This window comes from Nerophis ophidion, linkage group LG10 (genome assembly GCF_033978795.1).
Source record: "Nerophis ophidion isolate RoL-2023_Sa linkage group LG10, RoL_Noph_v1.0, whole genome shotgun sequence".
Classification (NCBI taxonomy): Eukaryota; Metazoa; Chordata; class Actinopteri; order Syngnathiformes; family Syngnathidae; genus Nerophis; species Nerophis ophidion.
The window spans coordinates 44,354,353-44,369,647 of NC_084620.1; the positions used below are offsets into that span (position 1 = coordinate 44,354,353).

Consider the following 15,295-nt stretch of genomic DNA (forward strand, 5'->3'; position numbering starts at 1 on the left):
GTCCATAGGTTGCCCGTAGGGATTTTTAATGTCCAGCAGATGTCAGTATTTAGTAACACAGTATTGACACAGTATCAATACAGTTTTGCAATGTGTCGAAACGATACATGATGCCTCATCAACCCATCCCTACTGTAGTAAATGGATGGATGGATAGCGCTTTAGATGGATTATGACCCATTGTCTACATATTTTAACCAGTGTGGGTGGCACTGGGAGCAGGTGGGTAAAGGGTCTTGCCCAAGGACACAACGTCAGTGACTAGGTTGGGGAAGCCGGGATATAACCTCATGCACTCTGCAAATTATACGTCATTTCCATTGTGCGCAAGCAATTTGCATATCGCAAGACGAGATTTAAGACGAGATTTTGTTTAAAAATGGCGCGACCGTGCAAATGGATGGTTTGAGGACGGCTGAAGAAGAATTTGCTGAATTCTGCACAGAAAGCTACATCGAACAGAAGAATGAATAATAAAATGTTGAATTGTACATTGTACTGTGATGTCATTCTATATTAGTTGAATTTTCTTATGAAGGAAAAAATATGAAACAACAATATGAAAATTGTGTGCACACAATTTAGAGATTGTGTAATTACTAGATTGTGTACAACAATATATAAATTGTGTACGCATTGTGACTATGAAAATTGTGTACAACAATCACACTATTAAAAGATTGCGCATTATATAAATTTGCAAAATGTTTAAAGTGATTAAAATAAACATGTACATGTATTGTGTAGAATTTTATTGCCATAAAATATTGGTTCATTTTATAGGGCTAGACCCTATATACATTCATGCGGTTGCATTTTAAAGTGATTAAAATTAACATATACATGTATTGTGTAGAATTTTATTGTCATGAGATATTGGTTCATTTTATAGGGCTAAACCCTATATACATTCATGCGGTTGCATTTTAAAGTGATTAAAATGAACATATACATGTATTGTGTAGAATTGTATTGCCATAAAATATTGGTTCATTTTATAGGGCTACACCCTATATACAGTACATTCATGTGGTTGCATTTTAAAGTGATTAAAATGAACATATACATGTATTGTGTAGAATTTTATTGCCATAAAATATTGGTTCATTTTATAGGGCTAGACCCTATATACATTCATGCTCTCCATCTCAAAATAAAATGGAACTGATCATGCTACATGCCATTACTTGTCTTGTCCTTTTTGCAAAATAAATTTGAGATATCGGTAAAGTTCAAACTGTTTTAGGACGATTTGACATTCGCTTGACCCCACGTAGCCAGAACTTCCAACACAATCAATATATAGCTGGAAGCAATTTCCAAAATTGCCAAAAAGATTGTGCATTATACAAATTTGCAAAATGCGGTTGTGCATTTTGCAAATTGCGGCCATTGATTTGCAAAATGTGCACCCCACATTGTTCAAATATATAGCTGGAAGCAATTTGCAAAAAGATTGCGCATTATACAAATTTGCAAATTGCGCCCATTGGTATTGTGCTTACAACACTTGCACGGCCGCTCTACCAACCGAGCCCAACATCCACACAGTCTTCCAACCAAATAACTCTTTTTTTATTAAATTAATTTAAGGTGAAAATGTGTTTCATTTTGGTTATACTACTTGTTCTTATACATTTATTCTTCAAGCAATACCATTTTATACGAAAAATCAAAAACAATATATTGATATTGCTATTTTTTGTTCATGGTGTCATTTTATTGAAGTAAAACAATATCATTTATCCAGAACATATCACATATTTATTCCCCTAAACCTTCGTATATCAGCTTTCCATTGAATACATTAAGTTGATCAAACATGACACAGGTGGCCCAATATTGTAATTGGGTTGTAATGTAATATTGCAAGAAAAATATTTAATTAAACAATTAAATTACAGTAGTATTGTACTTAATAGTTATCTTACTTTCTCAGCTCCCTCTCGTCCTCCCATTTCTGCTGCTTCAGAAGCTTCTTCTGCTGCCTTTTGGACACACTTTGAATTCCCTCTTTGTTGTCCTCTGTGTCAATATTTTTGTCCTGTTCCTTCACGTTGTTGTCACCTTCCATCAGCTAATTAAAAATAAAAATATCGACAACGAAGAACTAATTAGGTAATAAAAGACTTGTCACTAGTACCGAACCAACCAACATAAATACACACTTTCCACTAAGTAGTTAGATGAACTGCGACTATTAAAGCATTTAAATCAAGCTCACATCAAGCTGAACAACTTTTAGCTAAGTTAAAGCAAGTGGACGCGCTTTTTTGACGTCATTTGGCTGCGACTGATGCGTTCAAATGCATCTCTATCCAATAAAATGTTGCTCTACATGTTCAGTTTCACTGATACCCTATCATCTAATTGTACGACAATTTTCCTTTAATTTGATTTTTAAGGACGTATACGTAGACATTTATTTACAAAAGTACGTAACTTCCGAAAAAGATTCATCCTGAAAACTCGTATGAACGAGGACCTCTAAAGCAGCATCAAGTGAGTGTCGTTTAGCAGCTCAGTAATACACAAAATCACACAAAAAAGACAGGTAAAATAATAAATAAAACATTAACTCTGTAAAAATATTGAAATAAAATGTAAGAAAAAAAGAGCACTTATAATATGACACTTTAATAAACAATATGCGTTTAATGAATAATTGCATACATAAAGTGAAAATAGATAGACTAGCCTGGACTACACTATAAATAATTGTACTGAAATGCTTTTACTTAATACTTTATACATCCATCCATCCATTTTCCTCCGCTAATCCAAGGTCAGGTTACGGGGGCTGCAGCCTAAGCAGAGAAGCCCAGACTTTCCTCTCCCCAGCCACTTCGTCCAGCTCCTCCCGTGGGATCCCGAGGCGTTCTCAGGCCAGCCGGGAGACATAGTCTTCTCAACGTGTCCCGAGTCTTCCCCGTGGCCTCCTGCCGGTTGGACGTGCCCTAAACACCTCCCTAGGGAAACGTTCGGGTGGCATCCTGACCAGATGCCCGAACCACCTCATCTGGCTCCTCTCGATGTGGAGGAGCAGTGGCTTTACTTTGAGCTCCTCCCGGATGACAGAGCTTTTCACCTTCTCTATAAGAGAGAGCCCCGCCACCCGGCGGAGAAAACTAATTTCAACGGCTTTTACCCGTGATCTTGTCCTTTCGTTTTTTTTATTGATTGATTGAAACTTTTATCAGTAGATTGCACAGTTCAGTACATATTCCGTACAATTGACCACTAAATGGTAACACCTGAATAAGTTTTTCACCTTGTTTAAGGTTGTAAACCAATTCATAGTCATAACCCAAAGCTCATGACCATAGGTGAGGATGGGAACATAGATCAACCGGTAAATTGAGAGCTTTGCCTTCCGGCTCAGCTCCTTTTTCACCAGTACTGATCCGGTGAAGATGGAGTACTTTATATTTTAGTACTTTAGTACTTTATATTAATACATAATATGTATTTGTTGCAATCTTAAAACAAATAATAGCCTGTATCCAAATACATAGTTTTTCAAATACAAGTGGTACTACTTTATTCTCAGTGGCCTAGTGCTTAGAGTGTCTGCCCTGAGATCGGTAGGTTGGGAGTTCAAACCCATACGAGTCATACCAAAGACTACAAAAAAAAGGGGGACCCATTGCCTCCCTGCTTGGCACTCAGCATCAAGGGTTGGAATAGGGGGTTAAATCACCATAAATGATTCCCGGGCGTGGCACCGCTGTTGCCCACTGCTCCCCTCACTTCTCAGAGGGTGATCAAGGGGATGGGTCAAATGCAGAGGACAAATTTCACCATAGCTCACCTCTTACCCCGTGCTTGCCCGCTTTGAATTGCAGTGCCCCACGTTTGAGACCTGTGATGCCCCCACAACTGCAGTCGGTGCTGACAGTCTTAACTGCAACAGGGGACTGAGTACCTAATGGTGTCTGCATTAGGGGAACTCGCTACTACAGAACAAAAGTATTATGTGGGTGAGAACGAGGCACTGGCATGTGTCTGGGCCTGTGAAAGGTGGCACATGTACATTTATGGGGGACACTTCACGCCTCGAACTGACCATCAGGCCCTCACAGACTTCTTGACGACAACTGGCTCAGGTCACAAACCGCTGTGCCTCTACAGGTTGTTCCAGATACTGCAGGCGTATAACTTTACCACGCTGTTTACACCAGACAGGGACAATGTCGTGGCAGACTTGCCCTCCAAAGCCACACCGAGCACCGTACCAAATGCCACTCAGGAGCCCTCGGAGCCGGCGCTGATCCTAAAGCTTCACGCACCCCTTCAAGCAGTGTTCACACAGCTACGTTTGTTCATCATCAAAAGTGCCAGAGGACCTAGCACCTTTCCATTGCGTCAAGGGCGACCTGTCATGTTGGAACCAGGTCTGTGTGGCACGGAAGCTGTGCACTGTGGTGCCCCGTCCCTGGTAATTGACTGTATAGCATGCCTCACCAGTGGCAAGACTGGCTCACCCCGTCTCCGCCTTTGCAGCCTCTAGCCTGGCCATCAGCACCATGGTCCCACATCCACCTTGAGATCTGCGGGGAGCTCCACAGCCTCCCTTAGCACCAAAGCTTCCACCTTGCCGTCTGTGACCTCCATTCTAAGTGGCACGCCGGATCGGTCACCCCAAAAGTGGGCACAGATTTCTTTTCCTCTTTGTTCTCCTTTGAGGCATGCCTGATGTCAACCCCACTGACAATGTGCCCCAATTCATCTCGGCCAGTTTTAATGTCTTTTTGGATAAGTGAGCGGTCAAGCACATTGGAACCCCCCGACATCACCCTCAGACCAACGGCGGTGTAGAGCAGTTCAACCAGACCCTCAAAAATGGCATAGAAGCGCAAGTTGGACTTGGACCAGCCACCTTCTCGCTTTGCTGACAGCTCACGTTGGCACACCAGCCGCTTGAGAAAAGTGATGCCGCCGTCCACTTCAGATCAGGGAGTGGACCTGCACCACACTGATGGCGACGGGAGTTGCCCTGATGCTCAATTGCCTGAGCCACCTGGCCCACTTGAACCAGGTAAGCAAGATGACCCTGCACCCACCAAGGCCTAGTCGTGTGAGCCCATATTTCAGTCTTTGTATCCTTGGATTTAACAAGACTAGAATGATAAACGGTTCTTACTGCCCCTTATGTAACTTCCCCTCTTTCTGGCATAAAAGCTTACAGATTTTGAGAAAAGACACACTGGCCTACGTGACCCAGCAAGTGTGGTGACATGTCTGTCCAGGGATCTCAGTAAGTAGGTCTTTTTGTCAATGCAAATAAATGTAACTTATTGAACGTAGAAATAAGCGAGAAGTTTTATTTTCCCTCTGATCAAAATGAACACTTGGCGCGGTGGGGCGGAGGTCAGTGGGAGTCCCTTGCCAAAAACACCGGAGACCTGATGGCTCTCTGCCCTACCACAGTCCGTGTGGAGAGACCGGAGGAGATGGGACGAGACGGGGCTTTGTAGCTAGCGTTGAGCATCGGGATGGATGAGCTTTCGTGGCTGAATGAGCATGTATCAAACACTTCGGTCTCTCTGGATGGATCCTCGCTCATCCATGTAGATTGGACATTGGTTGAGTTTTTTCCTGTCCCCTCGACCTCAGCAGACGTGGAGCACGGCAGAGGTCAGCGCGGTGTAAAGTATGCGGGTGTTGATGTGGTGTTTTTGGTTTGTTGTTCGTCTGTGCATGGTGCATGGTGTGGCAATATGTATTATTTATAGCTCATTTTTTGTTTTACTTTTGTAGCTGTATGTAAAAGTGGCACCATTGAAGTGACAGCCGGTTGCATCGGCTCTGTGCTATATTAACTTCCTTTATGTTCTTTCATGTGTTTACCTTATTTTTGTGGACTTTTTGTATCTGCACTGCAAGCACATAATTTCCCCATTGTGGGAGGAAAAAAAGTCTATGCTACCCTATCCTTCGGTCACGTCAAAGGAGAAGATCAAGCTAAAAGTCCCCAATAACAAAGTAGCTGGAATCTTTTCTTATCACAATATTTACAAATTAGTTATTGAAACTTTCAACTACTTAATAATGCTACTTTTTTAGAAAATTATTTCCACACTTTTTATCGCAGAGATTATTTAGATTCAACTGCGAGAACGGTTTTTGTTTTTTTCATAATTTTATGAATATATCAAAATTAAAGAATTAACATTTTTGCCGGTAAGATGTAAATATATCTTTTAACAGTATTACAACTTAACAAAACAAAAATCTATTTAAAAGATACTTTAAGATTAAATCAAATCACTGATGATAAAATGCAGTAAGATAGCTGGTGGTGTTAATGTGGCTCAGTTAGTAGCGCGGCCGCGCCAGCAACTTGAGGGTTCCTGGTTTGATCCCCAGCTTTCTGCCATCCTAGTCACGTCTGTTGTGTCCTTGGGCAAGACACTTCACCCTTGCTCCTGATGGGTCGTGGTTGGGGCCGTGCACGGCAGCTCCTGCCATCAGTGTGTGAATGGGTGAATGTGGAAATAGTGTCAAAGAAAAGCTATTCAAACCATTTACCATTTATGGTTTGAAAAATGTACTGTAAGTTGCAAAATCCCCTGTTACTCCCATGTTTTTTTCTATAAAATGTATTTTTTTTCTAAAATTGTTAGCATTTAATATTACAATTCCAACATTTGTTCTTAAATTATGACTGTTTTTTTTCCAATGAATGTTGCTTTCTTTTTAGACACTTTATTGTAATATTGACTTACACACAAAGAAAAAAACTGACAATTGTATAAAAGGGTCTCCATTTATTAAACTAGATGAGGCAATTCCTGAAGGAATTGCATGTGAATGCTCCAATGCTGAAGTTGAACTGAAATGCAGACAGAATGTTGTATGAATGTAAGAATATTTGAATTTAAAGATGGTTTGAATGTTGAACAGTTTGAATTTCCAGGAAAACCAGAGTTTGGTTTTGAACGTGAGAAAGTGTTAGTCTGAATGTCCATGATGAGTGTAGGGTGTTGATGTTGGAATGGTTTGAATAGGGTGAAAAATGTGGGAATTGTGCAACTTGGGAAAATGTCCCATTCATTTCAATTGGAATTTTATGGAAATGTGGGAATTTTGAGAAAAGCGGGATTTTATTGAAAATGATTAAGAGAATAAATGTCCTGAATGAAGTGAATTGGTTGGTGTTGGAATTGTTTAAATCTGTAACAAAATGTTGAAGTAGTAACAGTTTAATTGAAAAATGGTATTGCGGAATTTGGGGAAAACCGAAAGTTTAAAGTTCTTAAACCAACTTGTTTTTTTGTCCTGACTCAGAGGAATGTTTTGACAGTGGAGCGGTTGAAAAATGTGAAAGGGGTCATTGCACTAAAAAAGGTTGGAAATAAGGTTAGAAAAAAACAGTAATTCCTGGAAATTTGTTGAACGTGCAAAAGATAGTTGTTTGAATGTCTCAGGTGAACTGAATGTGTTGAAGGTGGAATCGTTTGAATAGGTTGAAACATGTGGGAATTGTGGAAGTTTGAAATATGGAAAACTCAATTCAAATGAGGAAAATGTCCCAAAAAACTGGCAATTTTAGGAAATCCATGAATTTTTTTTGAATAATAGTTGAAGGTGGGCACACAATTCTCGAACAGACTGAATATTTTGAAGTTGGAAGGGTTTGAAACGGATAAAACATGTGGGAGTTGTGGAACTTTGAAAAATGTTCCATTCTTTTCAATGGGAATTTCATGGAAATTTAGGAATTTTGGGAAAAGCGTGACATTTTTTGAAAATGCTAAAAAAAATGAATGTTCTGAATGAGTTGGTGTTGTATTTTTTTTCAATGCGGTCGAGAAATGTTTAAGTAGAAACAATTTGAATTGAGAAACTGTATGACTGAATTTCTGGAAAACTGGGAATTTTTACAGTTCAAATAACAACTTTGTTTTTTTTTCCTGATAAAGAGGAATGTTTGACGGTGCAACAATTGAAAATGTGGAAGGAGTAGTCGACAGAAAAAAGGGTGAAAAGAGGGTTTGAAAACACGGGATTTCTGGGAAATCCTGGAATTTTTTTTTAACCTAGAAAAACGATAGTTTGAATGTCCAGGATGAGTGGAATATATTGAAGGTGGAATGGTTTGAATCAGTTTAAAAATGTGGAAATGGCCGAAGTTGGAAAATGGCCTATTCATTTTAAAAATGGGAAAAATGTCCCGGAAAACCTGAAATACTAGGAATAATTGGAATTTGTCAGGAGAAAGCCCGCGATTTTCGAATAGGCTGAACAGTTTGAAGTTGGAACTGTTTAAAACGGATTAAAAATGTGGATGGTAGAGCACGCCAAAATCTGGAGAAGAAAAATAATAAATAGATGAATTTTGTAGTAGAAAACCAATTACTCTTATACTCTGTGCTACAGACAAATAAGAAGTGACATGTGCATGAAGATCCTTCATCCACATATAAAACTTTTATTTTCACATTCACTTACCTTGAAAAATACCAACAGTGTAAGGCTTCTTTCTACACATTTGTTCACCTTACTGATCACCACAAAATTGTAATATTCTATCAGAAAGAAAGCATGCTGGTGCAGTGCTTCCGAGCCCAAACACATTAATCCAGAAATGCATTAAAAAGTGCAAGAGAAATGCGCCAAAAACCAAATAAAGATTGAATCAACCCTTTGAACATTTTTTGCAGCATCACTCTTCCTATGAAGTTTTTGTTTTACAATAATATGGTACAAAATAAACCAAACAGAAAATCCATTACATACAGGTAAGACTTAAATGTGGTATGACTAGACATCTTTTCCCGCCTGCTAAAACCCACAAGAAAAATGAGCTGAAGATCCCGTAAACAAGTGCTCAAAAGCATTCTCATCATTTTATAAAAACAGGAGAAAAAGGTGGAATATTGTGAAAAATAAGTTGCAAAATAAAGAGCCGTAATCCTGCCGGGTATGGCCAGATAGCGAGCACAGTACACGAGTATGTAGTTAGCAACAATTTGTTGCCGTGTGTGTATGTGTGCATGGGTGTGTGCGTGTACTATTTATAAAAAGGCTGCTGACTTCGCCTGTTGCCACCCTTCTAGGAGGCTTCTTGACATTCGGCAGCAGCTGAAAAAGTCCTCCATGTAAACAACGCTTTGGTATTACGTGACCTTTTCACTTCCAGCCGACACACACTTGAACACATGTCGTGTTTGAGTGCTTGTTGAAGGCCCCCTGCACTTAAGATCATTTTGTTCACCTATCGTAAACATGTATACATTATTTACATCCAGCCCTTGTCCTATCACAACTGTGTTATTGGCATCAAGATTTACCTACTCACAGTCTAGCATACCTACCTATCTCCAGTACCTTCTTTCCTGCGAACCATCATACCTACTTATATAGTAACTTATCTATTTTGCCACATACTGGGTACCTGGGTACTGTGTATAAGAAGGTACTAAATACATACCCTATTACCCTACCTACCAAGTTACTCAACCTTCTTACATACATCAAATCACTTACCGACCTATCTAGATACCAAACTATCCACTTACTACCTACCAATTTTTCCTATGGAACTACTTCCTTACCTTAAGTAGCAACTTCCCTAACTACCTTGCTATCTAGCTACCTATACATTTAGATAGGTATCTACTTAGATACCTAATTATCTACTTACTTTTTTCCAAAAGCACCTATATAGGTATTTAGGAACCAGGCAACCTACCTACCTATCTTGCTACTTTTCCACCTATTGTACTTACAATTGTAGCTACTTAAATTACCTCTTCTATTTTTACCTACACTACCACATACCACCCTATCAAGATGCATACCAACATCAGCAATGAGTGCTATCCACCTTTCTGTTCACCTGTGCTCCACCACAAAGCTCATGGTGGTCCCGTTGAAAGAGGGCGGGGCAATAATCCTCGGCCCTTGCTGTGACATGATGCTAATGAGTGGCTGCTGTTGTGCTGCGTTGACGCCAACTAAATGCGGAGTCATCGAAGAAGCTTGGGGTGCCTTTGCTGTGCTCATGTAGTAGGGGGTCTCCATGTACATGCCCTGCTGTGGGTTATGAGTTACTTTTTCTGCCTCAGCTTGCACCGGCATCTGTGGCATCTGCACTAGCGTGCGGGTTGGAATTAGTGGGGGCGATGTCATGAAACCGGGATAGATCATATAGTTGGGACCATACGCCGCCCCGGAACCAATGGCCAAATGAGAGATCGGCATGGGGGTTATTGGAGGTTGGGATAAGGGTATGTCTACATATTGACCCGTTTCAGGGTCAAAGAGGCGCCTCGTTGGGGGTTGGATCGGGGTGTCAACTAGGTAGTAGCTTCCACTGGTGGGATCCAGGAGCATCTTCCTCTGGGTGAGCGGGAAGGAGTCTAGGGTAGGTGCGGGGGAGAAACAGTACACCTGATTTGTTGACATTGACTGATGAGCAGGAACTTGAGCAGGAACTTCAGGAGAGGGCGGTCTCATTGTCGACATCCTCGAGGGTGACTCCTCCTGCACCCTAAAGTGTCCGGTTGAGGCTTGTTGGGATTTAAGCGGAATGGTTAGGTAGTTATCAGTTGGGGGTAACTTGGGAGTGAACATTTTTGCGTCTGGCGCAACGATAGTTGAAGGTGCCTTGAGTCTTGAAGAACTGCCCACAAGAGTTGGTGACAGGAGTCTATCATGAGGGTCCAACTTCTGTGTCGGTTCCTCCTCGTTTGCTATCAATGAAAGAATGTGACTATCCGGCAGGGACAGCGGCTTGTCCTTGCGTTTCCACTCATTCTTGTCGAACACATAAAGCTGCTCCATTGTTTTCACTGCCGCTTGGAGCTTCTCTAGCGCCACCTGGTTAGACTTTTTAAATTCCGTTTTTTTCTTCCCTATTTGTAAAGTCATCCCCTCCTGCAAGTTGTTTACAGCTGGTCTTTTGGATTTCCCTTCTAGGTAAGATTTTCTGTCATTGGTGTTGACTGACTGGCATTTGATCACCATTGGAGACCCAGGCACAGGGATGGTGCTGGCCAAAGTGGATTTATCGCCCACTGAGACTAAATAAGAGCTTTTCACCAACTTGCGTACATCCCTTACTTGGTGTATGGGCGTCTGCAGATTCCCTTTGCTATCTCGGATGTCGCGGACCATAAAATGCGGAACTTTATCCGAGGTGGACTCACCCTTCGACGTAAAAACAGGGGCCCCTCCCTGGAGATTGATTTTAATTTCTGGAGATTTTTCTCTCGCCGTGCTTTGGATGTTTGGCACAAACAAATGAGACATTTTCATCGTCTTGCTCTCTGAATCCTGATCCGGAGCCGGAGCAGGAGGGGGTGGCGAGGGCGTCAGTGGCATCCCTTCTGGGATTTTATGATCCGCTTGTAACTCAATCTCCTCATTCCTCCAGCACCTGAAGGCGCTATTTTGACTGTGGAGCCAACCTGCACCTCTGAATGCTTCTTCCATTGCAGCGGTGGTGTAATCCTGCTTGGCGGCTCCAAGCTGCTTGGCGGCTCCCCGATGGTGAGGCTCCCTCACCTCCCCCCTTTCCATCCGCCTCTCCTGCTCGAATTGTATCTTTTTGGAGAGCACGTTTTGAATCAAACTGGACGCAAAGACTGCTTTCTTGTGGGTGCCCTCCATGCTTTGCGATTTCATGGTGGCCCTCCACGCCTCATTGAAACAGCTCTCATGCGAGCCATTCAACTCATCTGTGGAATGGGATGCCTCCACCTCTCCTCCTGATGCAAAGTTAGACATCCCAGAGTTCATGTTGCAGTTCAAATTCAGCGTCTCCCTGAGCCGAATCACCCCGCCTTGACTCAACTTCCCCATAATGTGCTGGTCCCCATCGAACGGCTGGGTCAAGATCCACCTGTCGGACTCCTCGCTTGAGGTGCTGAAGCTGATAGAATCCAGGTACGGGTATGCCAAGCTTTTGAATGCTTTTGCCGTCAGGCTGCGTACTTCCTTATCAGTGTCGTCCAGCTCGCTTGAAGCGCAACTGGAATACTCTGCTTTTTCTTTCCCTGCCGGAATGACGCCCTTTGCCCTATTACGCGCCCCCACCACCGGGGGATCTCCACCGCCTTTGGCAGGGTGATTTTCTCGGTCATTTATAGCGCCTCTGGAGGTGCTTTTGATTGACAGGTGGACCTGGGCCGAGCCTTGAGGATCACTTTCACAGCTGCTGACTGCCTCCTTCCTTGTAACGGCGGACTGAAGGCGGAAAAAAGAGAATGCTTGGTGGGCATCCTCAGTGTCCGCGTCCCACCACGATGCCTCGGAAGTGCTGTCGGATGACTCGGACAGTAGAATTTCATGCATGGTGATGTATGTATCCTCATCCTCGTCCTCCTCGTCATCATCAAGTTCAAACTCGATGTCAGGGCACCACATTTCCTTGCCCTCATTCACTGTATCCTCCAATCCGTCGGATATTTGCAGGAGATCTGTTACCTCTTGTAACGCGGGCGCCTCAGTCTTCATAACAAGTCCACGTATAGAAAGTAAGTATACGAGAAGGTGGTCTGCAGAGGAGTGAGACACTTGCTGATGACATTCCAGAAGAAGGATTGAAAAACATGATGGAAGGGGTCGGGGGTGCAGAGATATTATTATTATAATTATTAATAACTACAGTCTGTCTGTCTGCACATGATACCCAACATGTGCACCAATGAACGTAAGGCTCTCTAGCTATGGTAAATGATTCTACTTTCCTTTTTCTTGATTTTTTTTAATGCCCACTTTGCTGTTGTTAAAGGTGGTAAACATGAATTAATGTTGTAAGTAATTATTGAGTCATTTTATTTTATAAACTTACGTACTTGTCTATTTTTACAAATATATACTTTTTTCATATACTGTGTGCATACATATATAAATGTATATACTCATATATATATTTTTATACACTCATCCATCCATCCATCTTCTACCGCTTGTCCCTTTCGGGGTCGCGGGTGGTGCTGAAGCTTATCCTAGCTGCATTTGGGCGAAAGGCGGGTAACAGCTTAGAAAAGTCGCCACCTCATCGAAGGGCCAACAGATAGACAACATTCACACAGATATATATACATACATACATATACACACAGTACATACATACATACATACAGTGGGGCAAAAAAGTATTTAGTCAGCCACCGATTGTGCAAGTTCTACCAATTAAAATGATGACAGAGGTCTGTAATTTTCATCATAGGTACACTTCAAGTGTGAGAGACAGAAGGTGAAAAGAAAATACAGGAATTCACATTGTAGGAATTTTAAATAATTTATTTGTAAATTATGGTGGAAAATAAGTATTTGGTCAACCATTCAAAGCTCTCACTGATGGAAGGAGGTTTTGGCTCAAAATCTCACGATACATGGCCCCATTCATTCTTTCCTTAACACGGATCAATCGTCCTGTCCCCGTAGCAGAAAAACAGCACCAAAGCATGATGTTTCCACCCCCATGCTTCACAGTAGGTCTGGTGTTCTTGGGATGCAACTCAGTATTCTTCTTCCTCCAAACACGACAAGTTGAGTTTATACCAAAATGGATACACGGATGATACAGCAGAGATTAGGAGAATGTCATGTGGTCAGATGAAACCAAAATAGAACTTTTTGGTATAAACTCAACTCGTCATGTTTGGAGGAAAAATAAAATATAAATATATATATATTTGTTCATATATACAGTTGGGCAAAAAAGTTCTATTTTGGTTTCATCTGACCACATGACATTCTCCCAATCCTCTGCTGTATCATCCATGTATCCATTTTGGTAAAAACGTGATTGAAGGAAGAAGAATACTGAGTTGCATCCCAAGAACACCATACCTACTGTGAAGCATGTGGGTGGAAACATCATGCTTTGGGGCTGTTTTTCTGCTAAGTGGACAGGACGATTGATCCGTGTTAAGGAAAGAATGAATGGGGCCATGTATCGTGAGATTTTGAGCCAAAACCTCCTTCCATCAGTGAGAGCTTTGAATGGTTGACCAAATACTTATGTTCCACCATAATTTACAAATAAATTCTTAAAAATTCCTACATTGTGAATTCCTGGATTTTCCCCCCACATTCTGTCTCTCACAATTGAAGTGTACCTATGACGAAAATTACAGAACTCTGTCATAATTTTAAGTGGGAGAACTTGCACAATCGGTGGCTGACTAAATACTTTTTTGCCCCACTGTATATATATATATGTATATATATATACACACTGCTTGTCCCGCCTTCCTTTTACTAAACGCAATTTATTAAAAACAGCATATATACTGTATGTATGTGTGTGTGTATATATATATATATATATATATATATATATATATATATATAAATTTAAAACCTCTTCTCACTCCTGCGCTTACCAAAGGCACGCGGTAAAAGTAAGCATGCGCTTATTATTCTAAAACCTGTTTTCACTCCGGCACTTACCAAAGGCATGCAGTAAAAATTTGACTGTGATGTAAGCTTGGACCTTAAATCCTACTCAATAGCTCTTAATCTTCTTCCCTTTATGCGATTTCAAATTACCGGTATTGAAATCAGCCTCCCCCATTTTGAAAATGATGACAGGGGAAGTGTCACTCATGACGTCACAAGTTTGACCAGGCGGTAATACTAAGCATGCGATAATTATTTTGCGAAGCGAGTTTGACCCTGCAGTAATTCAAGGCAGGCGCATACTATATGCCCTGCGGCAAATCAAGGAAATACGGTATATATACATATATACATACATACACACATGTACATGTACATATACATTTACAGTACAGGCCAAAAGTTTGGACACCTTCTCACATCTTCTGGAAGACAATTCCAAATTTTGAGAGCATAAATATAAAATGCGAAATGAAAATGCATTTAAAAATGTATTCTTTGTCACTGTTAGTTTGGGACTGTGAATACAAGCTTTCGTTAAATGATGTCACATTTCTGAATTATCTATTTCAAATGAAAAAACAGCTGTACTTTTTTTTTTTTTTTTAATAAATTGCGTTTAGTAAAAGGAAGGCGGGACAAGCGGTAAAAAATGGATGGCAAAATGGTGCTGATCTAAACCCTACACAGGTATGGTGGAAGGGTAGTTTGTAGGTTCATATTCAAACCCCTCCCCCCACAACAGCCAGTGTAAAACACACAACATATATTTAGTACACTATTTTAGTCAACTCCTGACTCACTCAGTCCCCACTGTTATCTCTACAAATATTGTAGAGATAACTGTTATCTCTACAAATATTGTTGAGATTCTCAACAATATTTGTGTTCAGTTTGCTGTGGTTGACAAACTCAGTAACTTAGCCTCCATCAG

The 15,295-nt window shown here is 41.1% G+C and overlaps 2 protein-coding genes across 2 annotated transcripts in view; both read right to left on the minus strand.

Annotated features, from left to right (window-relative positions):
- Positions 1 to 2,291, minus strand: part of trmt10a (tRNA methyltransferase 10A) — a 25,417-nt gene extending 23,126 nt beyond the window's left edge. Inside the window, exon 1 of the mRNA XM_061913860.1 lies at positions 1,932 to 2,291. Within this exon, the coding sequence (XP_061769844.1) occupies positions 1,932 to 2,074 (143 nt within the window). The 5' untranslated portion in view covers positions 2,075 to 2,291. The remainder of the gene's footprint in view (positions 1 to 1,931) is intronic.
- A 6,114-nt stretch (positions 2,292 to 8,405) lies between these two features.
- On the minus strand, positions 8,406 to 13,076 carry LOC133560860 (uncharacterized protein C4orf54 homolog). Its single transcript, XM_061913861.1, has one exon. It carries the CDS (start codon positions 12,463 to 12,465, stop codon positions 9,841 to 9,843), a length of 2,625 nt encoding a protein of 874 aa, XP_061769845.1. The 5' UTR covers positions 12,466 to 13,076; the 3' UTR covers positions 8,406 to 9,840.
- Positions 13,077 to 15,295: the final 2,219 nt, after the last annotated feature.

Coding starts and splice junctions, on each gene's coding strand:
- LOC133560860 (XM_061913861.1), bottom strand. CDS start 12,465: ATGAAGACTGAGGCGCCCGCGTTACAAGAGGTAACAGATCTCCTGCAA.